This window comes from Erythranthe guttata, chromosome 1, assembly GCF_056151865.1.
Source record: "Erythranthe guttata isolate IM_541 chromosome 1, IM_541, whole genome shotgun sequence".
NCBI lineage: Eukaryota > Viridiplantae > Streptophyta > Magnoliopsida > Lamiales > Phrymaceae > Erythranthe > Erythranthe guttata.
The window spans coordinates 2364745-2387310 of record NC_142533.1 but is presented as its reverse complement, the minus strand read 5'-3'; the positions used below and the strand labels follow the sequence as shown (position 1 = coordinate 2387310).

The following is a 22566-nucleotide window of genomic DNA, read 5'->3' as shown; positions in this document are numbered from 1 at the left end:
CCCGATTTTATTTCAATTTTGTTTAGAAAAAAACAGAAATTAGAAGTGAGAAATTGAATTTTTTTCGGATGGCAATCAACTGTATTCTGAATTTTTAATTTTTTAAATACATACTATTATAAGTCTAAAAAAATTTGGAAGTTTCAATTTTATAGTCCAAAAAATATTGTTCCAAAATCAAAAATTTTGAATCGAAATTGGCAACATTCGATTTTATTTATTTATTTATTTTTTCATTTTCCTCCTAGTTACTTGATCATTCTCAATTCGATAGGTTGATGACGTAAACGTGATGTCGACCCGGTTCTCCTTGTGTCGGCCTACAGGGGCGTACCCATGCATATGTCTGGGGTGGCCCCCGCTCCCCCCCCCAACCCAATAATTTTTTTGTATACGAATTTTTTTTTTTAATTTGTTATTTATGTATTACTTAATGCATTTTCGCCCCCAAAATTTTAATTTTGCACACTTTAGTGCATAAAAACAAAAAACAAAAAAAAATCTTAAATTATCCGATATTTCAGCCTCCGAGAAAATCCCCCTAGGTCTGCCCCTGTCGGCCGATTATTCCACTGGAATCTCGGACAGTCGGCCGTCGGTCCTGCAACACCGAGAAAGTTTTCCTAGAAGTTTCGACATCCTTCTTGTTCTGCATTTGATGGGCTTTTAGGTTAAACAAATTTGCAACTCGCCTAAAACCCTAGCCGATGTCAAACCATATCACCATTTCCATTGTGAAATAGAATAAAATATTGAAGTCGGCAACTCCTTAAAGTGTTAAAAGTAAGAAATAAATATCTGTTACAAGAAATAAGTTGGTACAAGAATACAAATATCCATTGATACATATGAGGCAAACTACCTAATCTATATAATATATAAAAGTTGAATTGCACACCTAATTGATTGACATTTGTCAATTTCAATTGGTGACATGTATTCAATTTCATCCTATGTGGCAAATTAATTGGTGAAAATAAATTATCAAAAAACATGTCACCATTTTCCAAAATTAAAAAGATATTTAATTATTCAATTATATATTTATATCATACCATTTATAAAATGATCTAAATATATCAATTTTCTTGAAAACTCTAAATAGTTTTATTTTTTAATTTAAGTTCAATAGTAATTAATTCAAATTTATTTAAATTCAATTTAAAATCTTCACTTCTTATAATTGTATGATTGATGGTGTTACGAAAATTTTGTATTTTAATTCATAAACTTGGATTTATATAAAAAAAATATTGCAGAATAAATCATTTGATATATACATTTTACATGAACATGACCAGAGAACATGTTTATCATTTTTACTAATTTAATATTATATTCGTAATTACCAAAATTTCCTTGATGTTTGTTTTCGTCTTACATCGACCCCTTACGATAAGATTTTTCACGGAAATTTTTTTATTATGTTGAATATTCCCCGAAAAATGCAGATTCCTGCACACGACATTTGTTTATGGTACTTTTTGAAGACAAAAATTACCCTGAGGGGTACTTTACACGAAATATTTATTCTTTTTAAATAACATTTTCACAACTTTTTAGTATTACTATTACCTCCCCTAAGGGTAATTTTTGTATTTAAAAAGTAAGATAAAAGAAATGTCATATTTGCAAGGGTACACTCCACAATTTTTGGGATATTACATGGAATAAAAAAAGATTCCGTAATAAACACACCATAAGGGGGTTGTGTAAGACATAAACAAACATCTGGGGGATTTTGGTAATTACCGATAAGTGGAGGTGATTTCCGTAATTTAGCCTAAGTTCATGAGGATTTTTGTAATTTATCCTACTAACAACGATTATCGTTATTTTCACGTCTTAATGTTTGCTTATACCCTTATATTATTTTAAATAATTTTATTTCAGTTTGATAATATAATTAAATATTAATTTATAATATATTTAATATGTGTTTCTTGATGTTTCAGGTACTACACATAAGGAATTTGATATAAATGTGCGAGATTGAATAGAATTTTTTTGATACAAAATAATAGATAATTGCAAAACATTGATGCAAAATCATAATTAGAATTGTGATTAGTATTAGCTTTAGAATTAGGATTATAATTAATATTCTTTGAATTAGTATTTGTATTAATACTAGGATTAGGATTCGGATTAATATAGTATTATAATTAATATTAGGATTATGATTATGATTAATATTAGTATTAGAATTATAATTAAGATTATGATTATTGATTCGTACTACAATTAGTGACATGTATTAGTATTATGATTATGATTAGCATTTGGATTAGGATTATGGTTAGAATTATAATTAGAATTAACATTAGCATAGCATTAGTATTATTAGTAATAAAATTATTAGGATTATAATTAATGTTAGAAATATGTTTAGGATTAGAATTATGATTAGGATTAGAATATGATTAGTGTTATGAATAAGATTAGGAATAGGATAAGGATTTGGATATATTAGTATTACAATTATAATCAACATAAGCATATCCAGATTAACATTAACATTAAAATAAGTATTAGCATTAGAATATGTACATTAGCATTAACATTAACAATATTAACATATTAGTATTATAAATAGTATTAATATTAGTATTATTATTAGTATTAATATTAATATTAAGATTAATAATTGTATTAGTAATAGCATTAATATTAATATTAGTATTAATATTAGTGTTAATATTAATTTTAGTATTAGTATTAAATATTAGTATTAATATTAATATTAACATTAGTCTAAATATCAATATCAGTATCAGTTTCAGTATTCGTATTCGTATCAGTATCAATATTAGTATCAGTATCAGTATCAACATTTGTATCAATATCAATATCAGTATCAGTATCAGTATCAGTATCAATATCAATATCAATATCAGTATCGATATTAGTATCACTGTCAATATCAATATTAGTATCAGTATCAATATCGATATTAGTATCAGTATTAGTATGAGTATCAATATGATTGTGAGTATCAGTATGAGTATGAGTATCAATATTAGTATGAATATGAGTATAAGTATGAGTATCAGTATGAGTGTCAATATTAGTATTAGTATTACAATGAGTATCAGTATGAGTATCGATATTAGCATCGGTATCAATATCAATATTAGTATTAGTATTAATATTTGCTATGAGTATCAGTATTAGTGTCAATATTAGTATCAGTATTAATATTAGTATTAATATAATATTACTATGAGTATCAGTATAAGTACAAGTATTAGTATCAGTATCAGAATTATTATTGTTATTAGTGTCAGTATTAGTCTTAGTATTAGTATTAGTATCACTATTAGTATTAATATTAGTATCAATATCACTATTAGTATCACTATAAGTATCAGTATTAGTATTAGTATTAGTATCGGTATTAGTCTTATTCTTAGTATTAGTATTAGTTTGAGTATGAGTATTAGTATTAGTATCAATATAACTATCATTATCAACGTAAGTATCAGTATTATTATCAGTATTATTATCAGTATTAGTATTAGTATTAGTATCAATATGAATATTAGTATTATTATTAGTATTAGTATTAGTATTAGTATCAATATGAATATTAGTATTAGTATTAGTATTAGTATTAGTATTAGTATTAGTATTAGTATTAGTATTAGTAGTATTATTATTATTAGTATTAGTATTGGTATGAGTATGAGTATGAGTATGAGTATGAGTATGAGTATTAGTATTAGTATCAGTATTATTATTACTATCAGTATTAGTATCGGTATTAGTATTAATATTAGTATTAGTATTAGTACCAATATTAGTATTAGTATTAGTATTAGTATTAGTATTAGTATTAGTATTAGTATTAGTATTAGTATTAGTATTAGTATTAGTATTAGTATTAGTATTAGTATTAGTATTAGTATTAGTATTAGTATTAGTATTAGTATTATTATTAGAATCAGTATTAGTATTAATATTTGTATTGGTATCAATATTCGCATCCGTATTAGTATTAGTATTAGTATTAGTATTAGTATTAGTATTAGTATTAGTATTAGTATCAGTATTAGTATTAGTATTAGTATTAGTATTAGTATTAGTACCACTATTAGTACCAATATTAGTATTAGTATCACTATTAGTATTAACATTAGTATTAGTATTAGTATTAGTATTAGTATCAATATCACTATAATTATCAATATAAGTATCAATATTATTATTAGTGTTAGTATCAATATTATTCTTATTCTTAGTATCAATGTTAATATCAATATGAATATTAGTATTATTATTAGTATTAGTATTAGTATTAGTATTGGTACGAGTACGAGTATGAGTATTAGTATTAGTATCAGTATTAGTATTAATATTTGTATTAATATCAGTATTAGTATCGGTATTAGTATTAGTATTAGTATTAGTGTTAGTATTAGTACCATTATTAGTACCAATATTAGCATTTGTATCACTATTAGTATTAACATTGGTATTATTATTAGTATTAGTATTATTATTAGTATTAGTATTAGCATTAGTATTAGTATTAGTATAAGTATTAATCGAATTAGTATCACTATTGGTAACAATATTGGTATCAGTATTGATATCGGTATTGGTATCAACATTGGTATAAGTACTGGTAGTGGCGTATACATCATATTTTTTATGCAATATTTATAAGTTTTATTGTTGTTTGAGTAATGTGCATCACTTATTGAACGTCATTAGTGATAAGCTTGCAGGTTATTTGAATATCTATCGTGTTACTTCTTTGCTACAGTGTTTGTTGTTACCTTAGTTTTTTTGCAGAAGATTCACATGGTGTAGTAGATTGCAATCCAAGAAATAAAATTATACCATATGTTTAAAATGATTTCACTTAATCTTGATATCGTGTTTTGCGCGATTCATGTTTTCTTATTTGTAATATTTAACTTAATTTTATATGTTATAACTCTAAATTAAGAGATAAAGTTCATTATTTTTTATTTCTTTCCATTTTATTTTACTTGAATTGGTATTGTCATAAAGAAATAGTCGTTTAGATAAACTTATTTTTCTCATTTTAAAACTCACCTCCGTGCAACGCACGGGTGAAATACTAGTTATTCATTAACTACTACATATATATAAACATTATAAATGTTAATTAATTAATCATATAAATAAAACCACACCCAATAATTTTCTAAATCAATCAGATACCACACCAGCAACAATTAGGTTGTGTTTATTTTTGAGTAAATTACAAAAATATCCTTTATCCAATAATTCTTTCTTCACTCCCAATCCTTTTGAATAAGCTGTTCTTTAACTTGTTATGACCAAATAAAATAAAAATAGATTATGTTTCATTTTCATAAAACAAATATATATATATATATATATATCATAGTCAACTAATGGAACTTAATTTAATAAATTAAATAGAATATATTCTTCTACTACTTTTCCAATGCTTCTATCCATTTTGTGATGTATATTGATTGGGAGGTGGAGGGGGGCTTGTATACGTGTTTCAACTACAAATTATTTTTTTTATTATTTTTTTATTATTATTATTTTTTTCATTTAATACAAATAAAGTTCTTTGATTCCTTTCTTCAAAATGGCCACCGACCTATGTACAAACAAACAATAAAGTAAACCCAACTCCCCGCAAATGATGGTCTAACTGTTGGAGGAAACGAGCTTATGTCGATTGTCTTAAGTTCGAATTCCATTATTAATGATTACTAGGTCGAGTTTATCGCACATGGTAGACCTAGTATGATTTAAGTCTCTCTTATAGTTTACAAATTATTATACGGAAATATAATTTTATCCAAATCAACTATACGATTGGTTGCTGATTTCTTTATTAAAAAAATTAAAGTAAACACAACACAACTCAATCTTTGCAACCCCCAACTAAAAATCCCACATAGGGAATATTTGTGTATGCACGAGTTTTTTAATAACATCAAATTACACGAAATTAATACAAATAATCATCGTTTTTAATGAATTTCTTGTCCACTAGCTTCTATTATTATCAAATAGACTATGATTACTACCTTCTATTATTACCAAATGCATCACGTTAGTTGTCCTAGCTTCTATTCTTTACTGTCTGGGCTCCAACATATATACCTCACAATAATACATCCACAACTTCCTTTCCTCTTTCATCACCTACTAAAAAGGAATCAAACTCATCTGTTCACTCATAGTAAATGTTTTTTCTTGTTTCCATAGTTTCTTTCCCACTCCAAGATTAGATTTTTATTGTTGAAAAATCGTTTCTTGGATTTCCAAAGTGGTCTTTCTTCAAAATATCTTGAGACCCTTTTCTTCATTTCCTCTGTTCTTACATAGTAAATTGTTTTTTTTATTGTTTCCTTAGTTTCTTTCCCACTCCAAGATTGGATTTTTATTGTTGAAAATTTGTTTCTTGAATTTCCAAAGTGGTGTTTCTTCACAAAATCTTGACACCCTTTTCTTCATTTCCTCTGTTCTAACATAGTAAATTGTTTTTTCTTGTTTCCTTAGGTTCTTTCCCACTCCAAGATTGGATTTTTATGGTTGAAAAATCGGTTCTTGGATTTCCAAAGTTGTTTTTCTTCAACACTGATCACTAATCTCGAGACCCTTTTTGATTCTCTCAAGTTTTTTAAGGTGCCCAGATAGTAATAGTACTCTGCCGCCGACAATCTTGAAGCCCTTCTACAAAACTCCTGAATTTTCGGAAATTTTGAGGTTGTCTGAATAATATAGTTTTTTAATGGGGTTTTGGGAGAAGGGAGCCACAGTTTTTGTACTCTTGTTGATGGTAAATAGTGTTCATAGTATTGGGGCAAATTGGGGAACACAGGCAACTCACCCTCTTGCCCCTTCAATTATTGTGAAGCTGCTTAAAGACAATGGGATTCAAAAAGTGAAGCTTTTTGATGCAGAAGCTAGGGTTCTTAATGCATTCAGTGGATCAGGTATTGAGGTTATGGTCGGAATCCCAAATGAAATGCTGTCCCTTCTTGCTAACAGTGTTTCTGCTGCTGAGAGATGGGTTGAGAGGAATGTTTCTGCACATGTCTCTGCTAATAGTGTTGATATCAGGTATTTTTTCTAGATTCTTTATTTATTTTTCTTGAGAACTGTGCTTTTTTTTTTTTTTTTTTTTTTTTTTTGTTATGTGTATTGATTCTTGTCTTGTTTTGTATTAGTGTTTGATTATTTTCTGTGATTTTTGTTTTTTGGGTCAAGAAATCCATGTTTTCAAGATTCAAGAGTCTAAGAACAGGTGTTTCTTGATTTGTTGTGATAGTTTAAATAATAACTTTGATAAGTTTGAGATTTCATCTTGATTGACTTTGGCTATTAAATGAGGGAAGTAGTTTGGTGGAACTGAAATATCTTGTAAGAAATAATGTTTGCATTTCGATTAAAGAATTGTAGAATGAATGTATCGAAACGAGCTCAAAGGATTTGTTATTCACACCTATGTTAACTTCGAAACTATTTCGATCCATCTATGGGGACTTTGGTTGGAAACATTTCGAAATTTCGATCCCAAGATTGTTGTATAAATGATGGCTTTTTTCGTTTCTTTTTTTGTTTAGGTATGTTGCGGTGGGAAACGAACCGTTTCTATCATCATACAACGGAACCTTCCTCGCCACCACTTACCCAGCTCTACAAAACATCCAAGCCGCCCTAATAAAAGCCGGCCTCGGAAACAAAGTCAAAGTCACGGTCCCACTCAACGCCGACGTCTACCAAAGCTCTACCGCGCAGCCCTCCACGGGCGATTTCCACGCCGACATCCACAGCCTCATGCTCGAAATCGTCAACTTCTTGAGCCTAAACGGAGCCCCGTTTACCGTCAACATCTACCCGTTCATAAGCCTCTACAACGACCCAAATTTTCCAATCGACTACGCCTTCTTCGACGGGTACCCCTCCCCCATAGAAGACAACGGTAAAATCTACACAAACGTGTTCGATGCCAATTACGACACCCTCGTGTGGGCCCTACAAAAAAATGGCTTTTCCAACTTAACAATCATTGTTGGGGAAATAGGGTGGCCCACAGATGGGGACCGAAATGCAAATGCGGCGTCCGCTCAACGGTTCAATCAAGGGTTCATTTCCCGTTTGAATCAAGGCACTCCGATGAGACCGGGCCCCGTCGACGCCTACCTGTTCAGCCTCGTTGACGAGGATGCGAAAAGCATTCAGCCTGGCAACTTCGAGCGGCACTGGGGGATCTTTAATTACGACGGTACCCCAAAGTACAACCTCAGCCTCGGCGGCAACTCCCGCGGGCTTGTTCCGGCGACCAACGTGCGCTACCTGCCGAGGCGGTGGTGCGTGATGTCGCCGACGGCAAGCCTGGAGGACCCGCAGGTGGGGCTGAGCGTAAGCTACGCATGCGCACGTGCGGACTGCACGAAGTTAGGGTTTGGGACTTCTTGCTCGAATCTTGATGCGAGGGGGAATATTTCGTACGCCTTCAACAGTTACTACCAGATAAATAATCAGCTCGAAACTGCGTGCAGGTTCCCGAATTTGTCGGTGGTTACGACTAGTGATCCTTCGGTTGGGACTTGTAAGTTCGGGCTGATGATCGAGACTCCGGGGAGTGTGCGGGGGAATGGCGGCGTGCTCTTGGGGAAGCCAGTTGGGCTAGTGGTTCAAATGATTGTATTCTTGTTCACCCTTCTTTTGTAATTTCATTGGAGTATATATACATATAGATATATATGTATACAAAGCATAGACTTGTGATACAGTTGCAATTCATTCTTTTTGCCATATGTATGTATATCAGTATGTGTGTCTCTATTGACTATTGAGTGTTTTATTTTTGCAATGGGTTGGAATATATAAGGCTTTTTGTATATTTTAAAACAATTAATATATTATAAATAAAGATTTGTATATTACAAAACAAATACAAAGCATAAGATAATTATAGTAAAGATGATGTTCACAAGCAAACATTTTTACGCATGCTGTCCCTCCGAAGGCAATCCTTCGATCTGATGTCGGCCTAAAAACCCGAAAAAAGATAGGCAAAATTTTGTGCATAATCAATTTGGAAACTCGATTTTTTGTATTAAAGTTTGATATATTCACTTAAATAATTTCGAAAATAACTGCTCATGCTTACCTGGCGTATGGGCTCCGGGACTCGGAACCTACAACATTGCTTCACGATTTTGACGGCAGTGTGAAGAGATATACGATGGCCGACTGAAATGAATACCGGTTTTTGTGAGCCTTCAGTTGATTTCATTGCCTGCAATCAAAACTTCCAACGTATTAATGTTCGTGCGTTTGTGTGTGTGTGTGTGTGTGAGAGAGAGAGAGAGAGAGAGAGAGAGAGAGAGAGAGAGAGAGAGAGAGAGAGAGAGAGAGAGAGAGTCACTTACGGCTCCTAAAGTGGACCCGGAGTCACCGATCAAAGTGAAGATATCGCTACACGAATTGCCATCTTCTTCTAGAAGTTGTCTCACTTTATGTTGTGTGAGACCATCGACATGGTGTAACTACTAGAACATTCCGGTAAAAAAAACGTGAGAAAATACATAAACACCGAAAACTTCATTAACACTAGTGGCTAAGAGTCGTACATTCTTTCCTACTCCAATAGTAGGAAGATCAGCCAAAACACCGATATGACAAGCCAATCCGAACCCTGCAACACCCGTTCGAACGTCAAAAACGGGTGAATGAAAATACAAATAATAAAATATCCATCGCTCAATATTCTCTGAAGATTGAAAAGATCGACTTGCCTCGAGGATGAAGCAGTCCATTACCATCAACCATCAGAACCTGTCAAAACATACGTAAAATCGGGACATCAACAAAATTTAGATCCGATCGGGCCTAAAACTCAAACAATCGAAGGCAACTAACTCCTGCACGAATATACATACATTTACTATTTTCATATATACAGTACTAAAGATACATACACAAAACACATATCTATACACATCAGCTAACAATCGACGATTGTGAATTTCTAGATGATGCACCTACCTGCGGGTACGACGAAAGTGCCGTCTTCTTCATTTTATCAAGAAGTTCTAGAAGCACTGGAGCCTGAAAACAACATTAAAATACTTCATGCATCTTTTAATTTCAAAGTCTTGAAAACAGAGAACCTCGATAAATTAATACTCGATAAATTAATAACCTCGACCAAATAATAGTTTCTCCTTGTCTCGACTCGGGAACACGTGTTAAATTAGTAACTCGATAATTTAATAATTCACTAAATTAACAGAATTTTTATGGTCCCGATTATATTAATATATAAAGGTTTAACTATATATATATATGACCTCTCTGAATGCCAAGAATCCAGGAACATAAGGAACAAGAAGCTCAACAATGGCGTAATCCTCGTACACAGATTCAAGAGTGGAGAAATCAAGAACCACTAGGGTGGCGCATGCAATTGAAGGGTCAACTTTGGAGAAGCTCAGGTCAACGCCACCGACATACTTTAGGGTTTCAGTTCCGCCGCTATAAGAATCTTGATTTTGTTCTTCTGTACCTGTACAAACTTGGTCTTTTGTTGTGGGTAGTTTCCAGTTGAATCCGTCCTCTGTTATCAGCTGTTTCTTGAGCGAATCTTGAATCCTGCGTTTGGTTTTTGGGATAAAATAAAATTAGAAAAATAAAAATAAAAAATAAATAAAAATTGATGAATGGAATTGCGTAGTTACTCGATCCATTTGTTCGGAAATTGGGGGGAGGTGTGATTATCTGAGGTTGAAGGTTGTTCTTCCATGGGATAATTTGATGAAATGGAGTTCCAGAGGCCAAAATGATAGATATTGTAAATTACGGTCAAACCCCTGACAATGACAAATTACGAAAAACTCCTCGTGTTCGGGCAGTTGCAATCATCTCCCTCCCTCGACTTGTTATACGTCCACAATCTTCTAGATTATGTGGAATATTCTTCAGTTTGTGCCTGTTTTATCTCGTTCGACCTCTACATTTTGAAACAAGATGATCATAGTACGTGTCTCTTGGCTTGTAACTATCAAATTGTGGTGTATCAGAAATTGCATTTTCGCACAAATCGAGAACAAACTAGAGAACATTCCACATAATCTAAAAGATTATGTTGAATTTGACATCATAAGATGAAAGTATACGAAGATTCGTAATTGAGGGGAATATTGTAATTACCAAAAAATGAGGGATTTTTTTTTAATTTAACCTTCCCTCAGGGGATGACCGTAATTTACCATCGAAATACTGTCCGATGCTCAAGTCGAGCTTGATTATTGGGAGCAAAGATGTAAAATACGTACAAAATATAAAATTATTGGAGCTCGGTTCAATTAAAACTTGATCGAACTCAACTCAATTGCTTATCAAACAAAGCTCAAACATAATTTTTACAGTTCGACGTAAATTCAAATAAACATAAAACAACTAACTATACATTACTCTCTCGACTTGATTCGTTCATGTCCCTCATCAGATACTATATAGGTGATTAAATTTTCAAATACCTCATTGAAATGTACGTTACCCATCAAATCAAATACTATAAAAATAACTTAAATGAATGGATATTTTTCTTATTTGTCATTAGTTGGAACAAATTTTTATCTTATATTTTATTGAAACATATTACAATTTTTTTTTTAATTTTGTTACATGAATTAATAAAAAAATCACTATTTCAAAATTATACAATGGAATTAAATGAATCGGGTTTTCGGGTGATTTGACCGGTTCATTCATAAGCTATTCGGGTTGGACTATAAAAGAATCAAAAGATTCCTCGGCCCAAAAATTTAAATTAAAAATAAATATATAAATAAAATGAAACCCTTGGAATGCAGTACTCCGCGCTTCAACAACTGTACCTACAACCCCTCCTTCCTTCTGCATTCACCGTCTCTCGAACACACTATAAATACACACACACACACAACACACAGTCGAAATTCTCCTCGAACCGCTGGCAGGAAATCGGTGGTGTTCAAATTGGAACTATAATTGGGGAAATTCACAAACCCTATAATTTTATTTTTCTTCTGCTTGGATTAGTTGAATAAATTATTTATTGCGTAATGGAGGCGGCTAGGGATGCTGAACCTCCGGCGCAGCCCGAACCGGCGGCGGCGGAGGCGGCGGAGCCGACGCAGGAGAATCAAGAGGAGGAGGAGAGCGACCTTCTGATGGCGAAAGCGCAGTCCTTGATAGATAAGATCACCTCGAACCCTGAGAACCCTAGCCCCAACGTTCTCCATGCTCTCTCCACTCTTATTGAGGCTGAGGAATCGAGGTAGGATTTCTGTCTTTGTGCTTAGAGCAGTGTCTGAATTAATTTGTTTTGTACTTCTTCTAGGTAATGGCAGCCGAGGGGTGGTGGTTTGTGGTGTGTTTAGGATCAGTGGTTTTCGTTTTGCCCCTTGTGTTTTTTGAGTATTGTTTTGCTGGGGGTAGAGATAAAATAATAAGGGTAGTGGTTTCTATTGTTTAGGAGTAAGGAATTTTCTTCTGTGTAGTTTTATTTGCCAAAAAACAAGTCCTTCCTGAAGATGCCTTGTTTTAGCAATAGCTGTTGGCAACAACTCTTACTCTTCTTCAGTTGTAAAATTGGAATTGGCCCGGGGTCGAAAGTGAATGTTGAGCAACTGGCACAACGGAAAGTGAAAACTATAAGTAGGAGACTCTCTTTTTTTTTTTTTGAAAGAAAATTTGGAGGGAATTAGAATATATGAGGTATATGAAACTGGATTTATCTTTAATTTGTTTATGAACGGGAAAATAAAAATAATTTGGCTGATTGTTTTATTTTAGAACTCTCTTTCTTCTAAAACTAAAAGTGAAAATATATAATGAGGAATGTTTGTATTGGTTTTATACATGTGTTGGTTGCATAGTTATCGAAAAATAAATTTATTTTGTATTCATTATCATTAGTTAAAATTATTTTATTTGTCTCAAACTTGAGGTTTCTGTAGTTGGCCTTAAGCCTAGCTGTGTTACGGAGTATATATTACTGTGTTTTATGTTATGAAAACTTAGGAATCACATGAAATTAGAACTTCCCACACAATAATTGTGGCTCATTGGTTATTGTTCAATAATAGTCTGGTTCAAATAGACTGAGTGAGGATGGTTGTCATGTATGCAGTTGATTTGACAATTCATAACTTCTTAACATGTATTTGAGTTGGTAGGAGTGTAGATTACGAGCTGGAAAACTTTGCACTCTATTCTTCCCTTCTTATGAAAAGAGAAATTTATCACGACTGTTTATTTGTCTTTGGAATTTGTTCAAGTGGTACAAGAATTACATTGGAAGTTATTCTATCTAACATTTTGTTAATCGGATGTATAGATATATGGAAGATGCAGATCACTCTTCGACAAATAACGGCAGGTCCTCTCATGACGTTGGACGACTTGGAAACCTTATTCGGGTACTTGATTCTTGTGCTGTTTTGCATTTGCAACTACGTCTCTACTAGCAACTTCTCTTTTTGAATTGTGGGCCAGAGTAGGGAGTTGGGTCCCATTTAATTGCAGTTTGATTTTTGCACTCTTCTAAAGCACCTTGTTGTGGGACGGTTCCTGCAATTGTTCTCGTGCAGAGACTTAAATATTTCTAAATGTATCTATAATCTCTTTATTCTAATTATCGCTTTATCTTGATTTATTTTCTGTTTCTTTCTCCAGGAGAATGATGAATTCTTTGAATTGATATCTTCAAAGTTTTTAACTGAAAGCAGATATTCGGTAGCAGTACAAGCAGCTACTACACGGCTTCTTATCAGTTGTTCGCTAACTTGGATGGTATGTTTTTTTGGCTTGATTTTCACTACATATATTGCTGCCGCTGCTACTGCAACAGCTTATAGTACTATCTTTGTTGCTTTTTTTAATGCCTTGCCACATAGTATTGATTTAAGTGAATTGAAATACAGTATCCACATGTATTTGAAGATGACGTCCTAGCTAACATAAGAAGCTGGGTCATGGAGGAAATACCCAGGTCATCTGGTGATGATCGCAACTCGAAGCATGATATAGGGAAAAGGAAGACTTCAGCTGCTGAAATGCTACACACATACTCCACTGGTCTTCTTGCTGTATGTTTGGCTTGGTATGTCATAAACTTTTATTCTCTTTTCCATCTTTCCTTTTGTTTTCTATCTTTCTTGTAGTAACTGTTTCTTTTGATGTTGGTGATAGCAGTGGTGGTCAACTAGTGGAAGATGTGTTAACATCTGGATTATCATCCAAGATAATTCGATATCTGCGTATTCGTGTTTTGGGTGACACAAACACAAACCAGAAAGATGGAAATGCTTTAATTGATAACAAAAGTGTATCAAACATGGTGGGCGCAAAAGTCAAAGAGGAAAGTAGGAGTAGGTTGCGACAAGTGATGGACAGTTCTCATATGGATGTAGACACTTTGAGAAACCATCCAAGTGACGAGGAACCTCATGATAGTATGTCTCTTGAGGTTGATGCTAATGAGGCGGAAGCAGACTTTGAAGAAAAATCCCTTGTTAAAGATTTTCTTGAGTCAAAAACAAAACCTTATGGAAAATCCCAGAGGGATGAAGATTTAGATGATAGTGTGAGAGATGATTCTTCCAGAAGAAGGGCAAATCGTGGTTTTTCCAGATCACGCGGAAAGAGGTCCGGTGAAGGCGCATCTGAGAACGAGCAAGTTTTGACCTCTCCAAGTTCTGGCAGTAGGTCAGGACAGGCACGGAGTGTGAAAGACAGGAGTGTAACTAAAAATCAGGATACGAGAAGAGTTCAAGATGCTAAAAAGGGCTTATCTATAAGCAATGTTGATTATGTTATCTCTGAAAGGAAGGACAATGATGATTGCTTCCAAGAATGCAAAATTGGGTCCAAAGACATAACTGATTTGGTTAAAAAAGCAGTCAAAGCTGCTGAAGCGGAAGCAAGAGCAGCCAATGCTCCTGCCATAGCCATAAAGGCAGCTGGTGATGATGCCGCTGAAGTGGTTAAGACAGCTGCATTGGAGGTGAGTGGACTTCTGTTTCTTGTTGAATGCACTATTATCATTGATTTTTCTTACATATAGTTGTCCGCCTATTCAGGAGTACAGAAAGACAAATGATGAAGAAGCTGCAGTGTTAGCTGCTTCAAGAGCCGCATCCACAGTTATAGATGCTGCTAATGCAGTTACTCTCTCGAGGTTGGTACTGATATCCTCTTAAGATCCCTTGCTATAGATTGACATCCACATATATGTTTGTTGTTTTGTATTTTGCCCATGACCATTTATTTAAGCTATTTGAATTTATTTGACCTTCTGCTTGTTGTAGAAATTCAAGCAATGTTGATGGAGATTCAGAGAATGCAAAACCTGCAGAGCTAGAAATTAATGAAGATGTCACCGAATTTGTCATTCCGGACAGTCACTCTCTAGCAAAGCTGAGGGAGAAATTCTGTATTCAATGTCTGGTGATTTTGGGAGAGTATGTCGAAGTTCTGGGTCCTGTACTCCATGAGAAGGGAGTTGATGTCTGCCTTGCACTATTGCAGCGAAGCTTTAAGCATAAAGATGCATCAAATATAATGCCCATTTTGCCTGATATTTTGAAGTTAATTTGTGCATTGGCTGCTCATCGGAAGTTTGCTGCATTATTCGTGGATCGCGGTGGCATGCAGAGACTCCTTGGTGTTCCGAGAAATGCCCAAACATATTTTGGTTTGTCCTCCTGCTTATCTACAATTGGTTCAATTCAGGTAACTTTGTTTTGTCTATATATCTCCAGTTGTTTATGCTTGTAATATGATCTGATTTCCTTTGTTGTCCATTTACTCCTTCAAATTTTCATGTTTTCCTCATCACTGTCTCTTGGTTTTTATTCGGATCTTTGTTCCAAGAGAGTTTTGATTCACAAGATAACTTTGCAGGGGATAATGGAGCGTGTTTGTGCCCTTCCTTCAAATGTAGTCCATCAGGTTGTTGAGTTGGCTCTTCAACTTCTTGGGGTTCCGCAGGATCATCAAGCTAGAAAGAATGCCGCTTTATTCTTTGCTTCTGCTTTTGTCTTCCGAGCTGTCATTGATGCATTTGATGCACAGGATGGTTTGCAGAAAATACTTTCTCATTTGCATGATGCTGCCTCTGTAAGATCTGGTGTTCCTCCTGGGCCATCAAATAACTCTGGGTCTTTTCGAAATGATCGATCCCCTGCAGAGGGGCTGACCTCTTCAGAGAAACAGATAGCTTATCACACGTGTATAGCATTGCGGCAATATTTCAGAGCACATCTCCTATTGCTCATGGATTTAATTCGACCCACAAGAAGCACTCGCAGTGCACCCCGAAACATTTCAAGAGCAGCCTACAAGCCACTCGACATAAGTAATGAGGCTATTGATGCTGTATTTCGTCTAATACAGAGGGATCGGAGACTTGGTCTGGCACTCGTGAGGACCCGTTGGGCTGTAGTTGACAGATTCTTAAGTTCAAATGGTCATACAACCATGTTGGAGTTGTGTCAGGTCTGGTTTGTTATTTTGTATTTGTTATATATATCTCAATGTCTTCTGTTCTATTAATATTTTGTTTGTCTTTACAGGCCCCGCCAGTTGAGCGTTATTTGCATGATTTGCTTCAGTATGCACTTGGTGTACTGCATATTGTCACTTTGGTTCCTTATAGCCGCAAACCTATTTTAACTGCTACGTTAAGCAATGATCGGGTTGGTATAGCAGTCATTTTGGATGCAGCAAATGGTGCTGGTTATGTCGAACCGGAGGTAATATGTGCACACATTCATTGGGCTTATCATGAATTTATTTGCCCCCTTTGTAACCCTTTTGTAATATCTCATTTTTCAAATGTCAGATTGTCGAGCCAGCACTGAACCTGTTGATAAATCTTGTTTGCCCTCCTCCATCGATCAGCAACAAACCAATTCCCACCATGCAAGGTCAACAAGCTTCCTCTATCCAAACTGGAAATTGTCCTCCAATGGAGTCTAGGGACAGAAACACCGAAAGGAATATTCCAGAGCGAGCTGTCAACATTCCTAGCCAGAATGAACAAAGAGAGCGAAATGGAGAACCTGCTTCTGTGGATAGAGGTGGTCCTTACCAAGCATCTGCATCTACAGTGGCTTCTGGGTTAGTTGGAGATCGGAGGATATCATTGGGTGGAACAGGTTCTGCTGGGCTTGCTACACAGCTGGAACTAGGGTATCATCAAGCTAGAGAAGCTGTTCGATCAAACAATGGTATCAAGGTTCTTCTCCAGCTTCTCCAACCACGTATGGTAACGATGCCTGCTGCTCTTGACCGTCTTCGTGCTCTGACATGCCGAGTTCTTCTTGGTTTAGCCAGAGACGATACTATTGCACACATATTAACTAAACTTCAGGTCAGTGTATCTTGATCCATCCTTTATTTTGTTTATTAGGAATGTGTCCAGTAATTCACCATATCACTATTATTATGAATGAAATATGGCTTTATAACAATTTTCACATACTGTCAACTTCTATGTTTATTTCAGGTGGCGAAAAAGCTATCAGAACTTATTCGAGATTCTGGGACTCCTGGTGGGGAGCAAAATAGGTGGCAGACAGAGCTCACCCAAGTTACTATTGAGCTGATTGGGGTAAGCACTGATTCATTCATACAACACTAGATTATGAGGAAAGCGGGGGGGGGGGGTTGGGGGGAAGGGTTAAATTGAATGTCTGTGGGTGTGGTATTAGCTTATACATTGCAGTTTATAAAATGTGTAAAATATGCATGAAGTCATTTTTTATGACGAATGAATGAAGCTAGTAAAATTACAAGTTTAAAGTTTTAGCTCTTTCTTGTTCCCTGTGCTTATATATCCTCAACATATTTTACATTTTGGCTTTAAGATAGGCTGCTCTTTTTCTGGCTCTTGATTGAGTGATATTTAATGCTTTGCCTTCACTTCTTATTTGTTGATATTTCTTTTGTTCTCTTGGTTAAAACTGGCGACACTTCTTTTGGATCTTTATTGAATGATGATCTATGATACTCTATGATATATTTGATATCTTGAAAAAACAGAACTTCTGTGAGTTAAACTGTGATATTATAAGCATAATAAGTAGTGTGTGGACTCTTTCTTTTTATGCGGATCAAGTATGGCCTGTTACAAGAGTCGTACATCTATCATTGTATTGATGATTTTGTTTTGCAATTTGAAGGTTGTAACTAATTCTGGACGGGCAAGTACCTTAGCAGCCAGCGATGCTGCTACCCCGACTTTGAGGCGTATAGAAAGAGCTGCCATCGCTGCAGCTACTCCTATTTCTTACGATCCTAGGTATATTGGATTCTCTCGTTCTTGACAATATTTGGATACTGTTTCTTTTTGTTTATTGTTTTCATTATATGAGCCTTCCTTCAAAATTTCAGGGAACTCCTGCTCCTGGTGCACGAACACCTTCAAGCATCTGGTTTAGCAGTAGCCGCAGATGCACTTCTCAAAGATGCAAATTTAACACCCTTGCCCTCTTTGGCTGCCCCATCATCGTTAGCACATCAAGCTTCTCAACAGGAATCTTCGTCAATACAAATGCAATGGCCATCTGGACGTGCCCCTTGTGGATTCATGACGGGCAAATCAAAAGTTTCTTTTCATCAGGAAGATTCCAGCTTTAAATGTGATTCAGCTATCTTGTCTTCGAAGAAGAAACCATCAGCATCTGCTATGAAATCTGGTGGCAATATGGGCAAAACAAATATTACCACACCAAAAATTTCTATTGCGGCAAATACTGCAGGGACTCCATTAGCATCTGCTTCAAAATCTGGTGGCAATGTGGAAGTTCAGGCTAGAACTCCAATAGCAATGAAACGCAAATTGACAGACATGAAAGAGAGTGTGCCGCTCCCATCAGCAAAAAGAATTAACACTGGTGAGAACACACTTAAGTCTCCTAGTTTTACCACACCTATTACTGTTCGTAGAAGCGGAACACAGCCCGATGCAAGCCAGTTCTGCACACCAACTTCTAATATACCGTCATCTGAAATCGACGAGAACCAATTAAATGGCCTGACTACTTCCACTCAACATGGACTTTTCGGCGATCCACAACCTTCTGTGCCTGAACGCCTTACCTTAGATTCCATTATTGTTCAGTATTTGAAGCACCAACATCGCCAGTGCCCAGCTCCTATTACAACCCTACCCCCTCTCTCACTCTTGCAGCCTCACGTTTGCCCCGAACCAAGAAGAAGCCTCGATGCTCCATCAAATGTTACGTCTCGGCTCAGCACACGTGAATTTAAAACTATGCACGGTGGAATCCATGGACATCGTAAAGATCGTCAATTTGTTTACAGTAGATTCAGGCCATGGCGAACTTGCCGAGATGACAATAGTACCCTTCTAACATGCATTGCTTTCCTTGGAGATCCTTCTCGGATTGCTGCCGGTGGCCACACTGGGGAGCTTAAAGTGTTCGACTCTAACAGCAACAATGTGCTGGAGAGTTGCACCAGTCACCAATCTCCACTTACACTTCTGCAGTCACACTTCTCTGGTGATACGCAACTTTTTCTTTCTTCGAGTTCTATGGATGTTCGCTTATGGGATGCATCGTCGATTTCTGCTGGTCCTAAGCACTCGTTTGAGGGAATCAAAACCGCAAGATTCAGTAATTCTGGTGCAATGTTTGCAGCATTACGAGCAGATCCGCCCCGCAGAGAGATTCTTTTGTACGATATTCATACGTGCCAGCTGGATCGGACGCTGACAGATACATCTAACAACGTTTCTGGCCGTGGCATGCAATATTCTCATGTTCACTTTAGCCCGTCAGACTCTATGCTGCTCTGGAATGGAGTTTTGTGGGATCATAGGGTTCCGGTTCCAGTGCATCGGTTCGACCAATTTACCGACTATGGTGGCGGCGGCTTTCATCCTGCTGGGAATGAGGTATGAGTAATACTATTTGCTATAATCACGTATTACACATTACACATGGCGATTTTTTTTTTGAAATTATTCGTTTTTCTTAACAGGTGATAATAAACTCTGAGGTTTGGGATCTTCGGAACTATAGACTCCTTCGAAGTGTGCCATCTTTGGATCAAACAGTAATAACATTCAATGCGAGCGGTGATGTTATTTACGCAATTCTGAGGAGGAATCTGGAGGATGTAACTTCGGCATTCAACACGCGTCGTGTGAAGCATCCTCTCTTTTCGGCTTTTCGCACAGTGGATGCCGTTAATTATTCCGACATTGCCACAACTCCCGTTGACCGTTGTGTGCTTGACTTTGCAACGGAACCCACCGATTCTTTCGTGGGTTTGATCACAATGGACGACCAGGATGAAATGTACTCGTCCGCTAGGGTTTACGAGATCGGTAGGCGCAAGCCGACAGATGACGACTCCGACCCTGATGATGCGGAGAGTGAGGAGGAAGAAGACGAAGGTGATGACGACGATGACGATGATGACGATGCGATTTTGGAGGCAGCTTTTAACGGTGATGGTGATTCAGACGGTGATGACATGAGCCATGATGATGACGATGACGCGAGCGATTTTGATGATGACGAGGATGATGACGTGGACTTCATAATGGACGACGTGGATTTTGACGGTGGTGGCATTTTGGAGATTGTTACGGAAGGTGAGGAGGAAGATGAAGATGATGACGATGACGACAGTGATGTCATTGAATCTTACAGTAGTGGGGATGACGGAGCTTATATGTGATGGGGAATGCGGTGTTGGTCGGGTTTTTGGTTTTTGTTTTTGTTTTTGAAAGCACGTCTCTGGAGAATAAAGACGGTGTTTCTTTTTTATAATCTTGAAATCGGTGGAAGAAGAGGCAGATGAATGAGTTGTAAGGTTATATAGCTATAGCAAAGATGAGATGTAATTATAGGTTAGTGGTTATCAAATTGGCATTGCTAGGGGAAGAAGAGAGAGTTGAGATTTTTTTTTTATAGAAATGTTGGCTTTGGTATTCAAATTCAAATTTTGTTTCATGATTTTGCTTTTTGGTCTTTGTTTTGCCATTTTGTTCATTTAACTAGTTGTTTGTTTGATGCATCTTTCCTTCTTTTTTCTTCTGTTTCTTGTGCACATACTCACTCATCCTATATATATATATATATATATATATATATATATATATATATATATATATATATATATAAATTGACAGGGAATTACAGATGTCATGCTTCTTCAGAAAGCTCAATCCATGCAATCTTTGTTCTAACCTAACCAACTTCAAATAGAAAACAAGTTTTGTTCTTTCATCAAGAAGCTACATAACATTAATAAGAAAAATAAATAAATAAATAAAATTCACAGCTAAACTCGAGCTTTATATGCATTTAAGACATATACTGATATATATATATATATATATATATATATATATATATATATATATATATATATCAGTATATATACTTCAGTTACAGGTTTGATGGTACTATACTTCTCTTCAATGCTGCTTCTAGAATCTAGACAGTCTTCTTGATGAAGGCATGCCAACTAAAACATGCACCTTATTTTTCACCATAAAAAAAAACACAACTTAATTGTCGTCTTCGTTAAATAACTATAAACCACGTAAAATAAAAGTATCAAAGAATGTGATCGAATGAAAATGAGGCGGCTTAGAATTGTGTTCTACAAGCTTAGCAGGATGGTAATAAATAACACTAAATTTAATTTTTTTAATTTATGTTCAACGATTTAGCCAAGCCACCACGAAACATTTATTTTAATATCTGAGATTGAACTTATGTTGACAAAATCAGAAAAAATACTGTCATTGTTCATGGGAAGATGAGCTGTTCAACTTTGTTTCTGCTAATAATTTTTCAAAATCGAGCCTACGTACGTTCACATTAGTACTAGCAATATAATTGGCAGGAATAAAGGTAACAATGATATATTACAACTTCGAAAAATATTTGATTAAACTATACATGAAGTGTATGACAAGTAACAAAGATCTGCGAAAAAATTACGAAATTTAGCTTAACTTTTATTTTAATTACATATATGCCACAGACTCATTTTTCTTCGACTTGTCTCGTTATTACGATCAGATTATTAGTTTATATAAGTTTCAAGAATATAATTGTCCTTTTGTCGCTTCATAAGCAAAATTACTATATACGATCAATAATTAAAGTTTCTTGGATCAAATCTACGGCAAGTTGTTTAGTTAGTGCGCTGTTTGTTATTTCCTTCTCGATAAATCTTAATCACTGAAATAAACTTCATCTGATCTTCTAGTTGAGGAATCAAATAATGAGTCTTTAAAAAATAATGAATAATTTGAAGTGTTAGACAAGTTAAAGAGATGGATAGCTACTCTTGCATTCGACGGACTGTTCTTTAAAAGCTCGTTTTAATTAATGATTTTTATACTAAACCTATCGTTGCAAGATTTATAACGGCTCCACTATATTGAATTACAAATCGCTAAAATACAAAAATGTTCGCTCCGAATTCATCGAGATCTTTAGTGGCACTACTTTCAAAACAGCACGAAAACTTGATATTGAAAAACGAATTAGTTGC

General features: G+C 35.2%; 3 protein-coding genes across 4 annotated transcripts; 2 read left to right on the top strand and 1 right to left on the bottom strand.

The window, feature by feature from the left end:
• Nucleotides 1–5880: 5880 nt before the first annotated feature.
• On the top strand, nucleotides 5881–8877 carry LOC105957887 (O-Glycosyl hydrolases family 17 protein). The gene is made up of 2 exons (XM_012981864.2): nucleotides 5881–7083; nucleotides 7587–8877. Exons 1-2 carry the CDS (start codon nucleotides 6752–6754, stop codon nucleotides 8695–8697), a joined length of 1443 nt encoding a protein of 480 aa, XP_012837318.2. The 5' UTR covers nucleotides 5881–6751; the 3' UTR covers nucleotides 8698–8877.
• LOC105957888 (endonuclease V family protein) lies at nucleotides 8844–10809 on the bottom strand. The gene is made up of 8 exons (XM_012981865.2): nucleotides 10710–10809; nucleotides 10323–10623; nucleotides 10018–10080; nucleotides 9768–9807; nucleotides 9603–9667; nucleotides 9402–9518; nucleotides 9140–9268; nucleotides 8844–9019 (listed from the first exon to the last, which is right to left on the bottom strand). The coding sequence occupies exons 1-8, from the start codon at nucleotides 10772–10774 to the stop codon at nucleotides 8957–8959; spliced, it is 843 nt and encodes a 280-aa protein (XP_012837319.2). The 5' UTR covers nucleotides 10775–10809; the 3' UTR covers nucleotides 8844–8956.
• Nucleotides 10810–11815: 1006 nt separating this feature from the next.
• On the top strand, nucleotides 11816–21072 carry LOC105957886 (DDB1- and CUL4-associated factor homolog 1). 2 transcript variants are annotated; one of them, XM_012981863.2, is made up of 14 exons: nucleotides 11816–12292; nucleotides 13355–13436; nucleotides 13693–13809; nucleotides 13941–14119; nucleotides 14212–15022; nucleotides 15099–15196; nucleotides 15327–15750; nucleotides 15922–16515; nucleotides 16593–16772; nucleotides 16862–17392; nucleotides 17528–17632; nucleotides 18204–18322; nucleotides 18415–19942; nucleotides 20029–21072. In XM_012981863.2, the coding sequence occupies exons 1-14, from the start codon at nucleotides 12078–12080 to the stop codon at nucleotides 20731–20733; spliced, it is 5688 nt and encodes a 1895-aa protein (XP_012837317.2). In that variant the 5' UTR covers nucleotides 11816–12077; the 3' UTR covers nucleotides 20734–21072. The 2 variants fall into 2 exon arrangements, with proteins under 2 accessions (XP_012837317.2, XP_012837315.2); XM_012981861.2 differs by having other exon boundaries at nucleotides 11845–12292; nucleotides 14209–15022.
• The last annotated feature ends 1494 nt before the right edge of the window (nucleotides 21073–22566 follow it).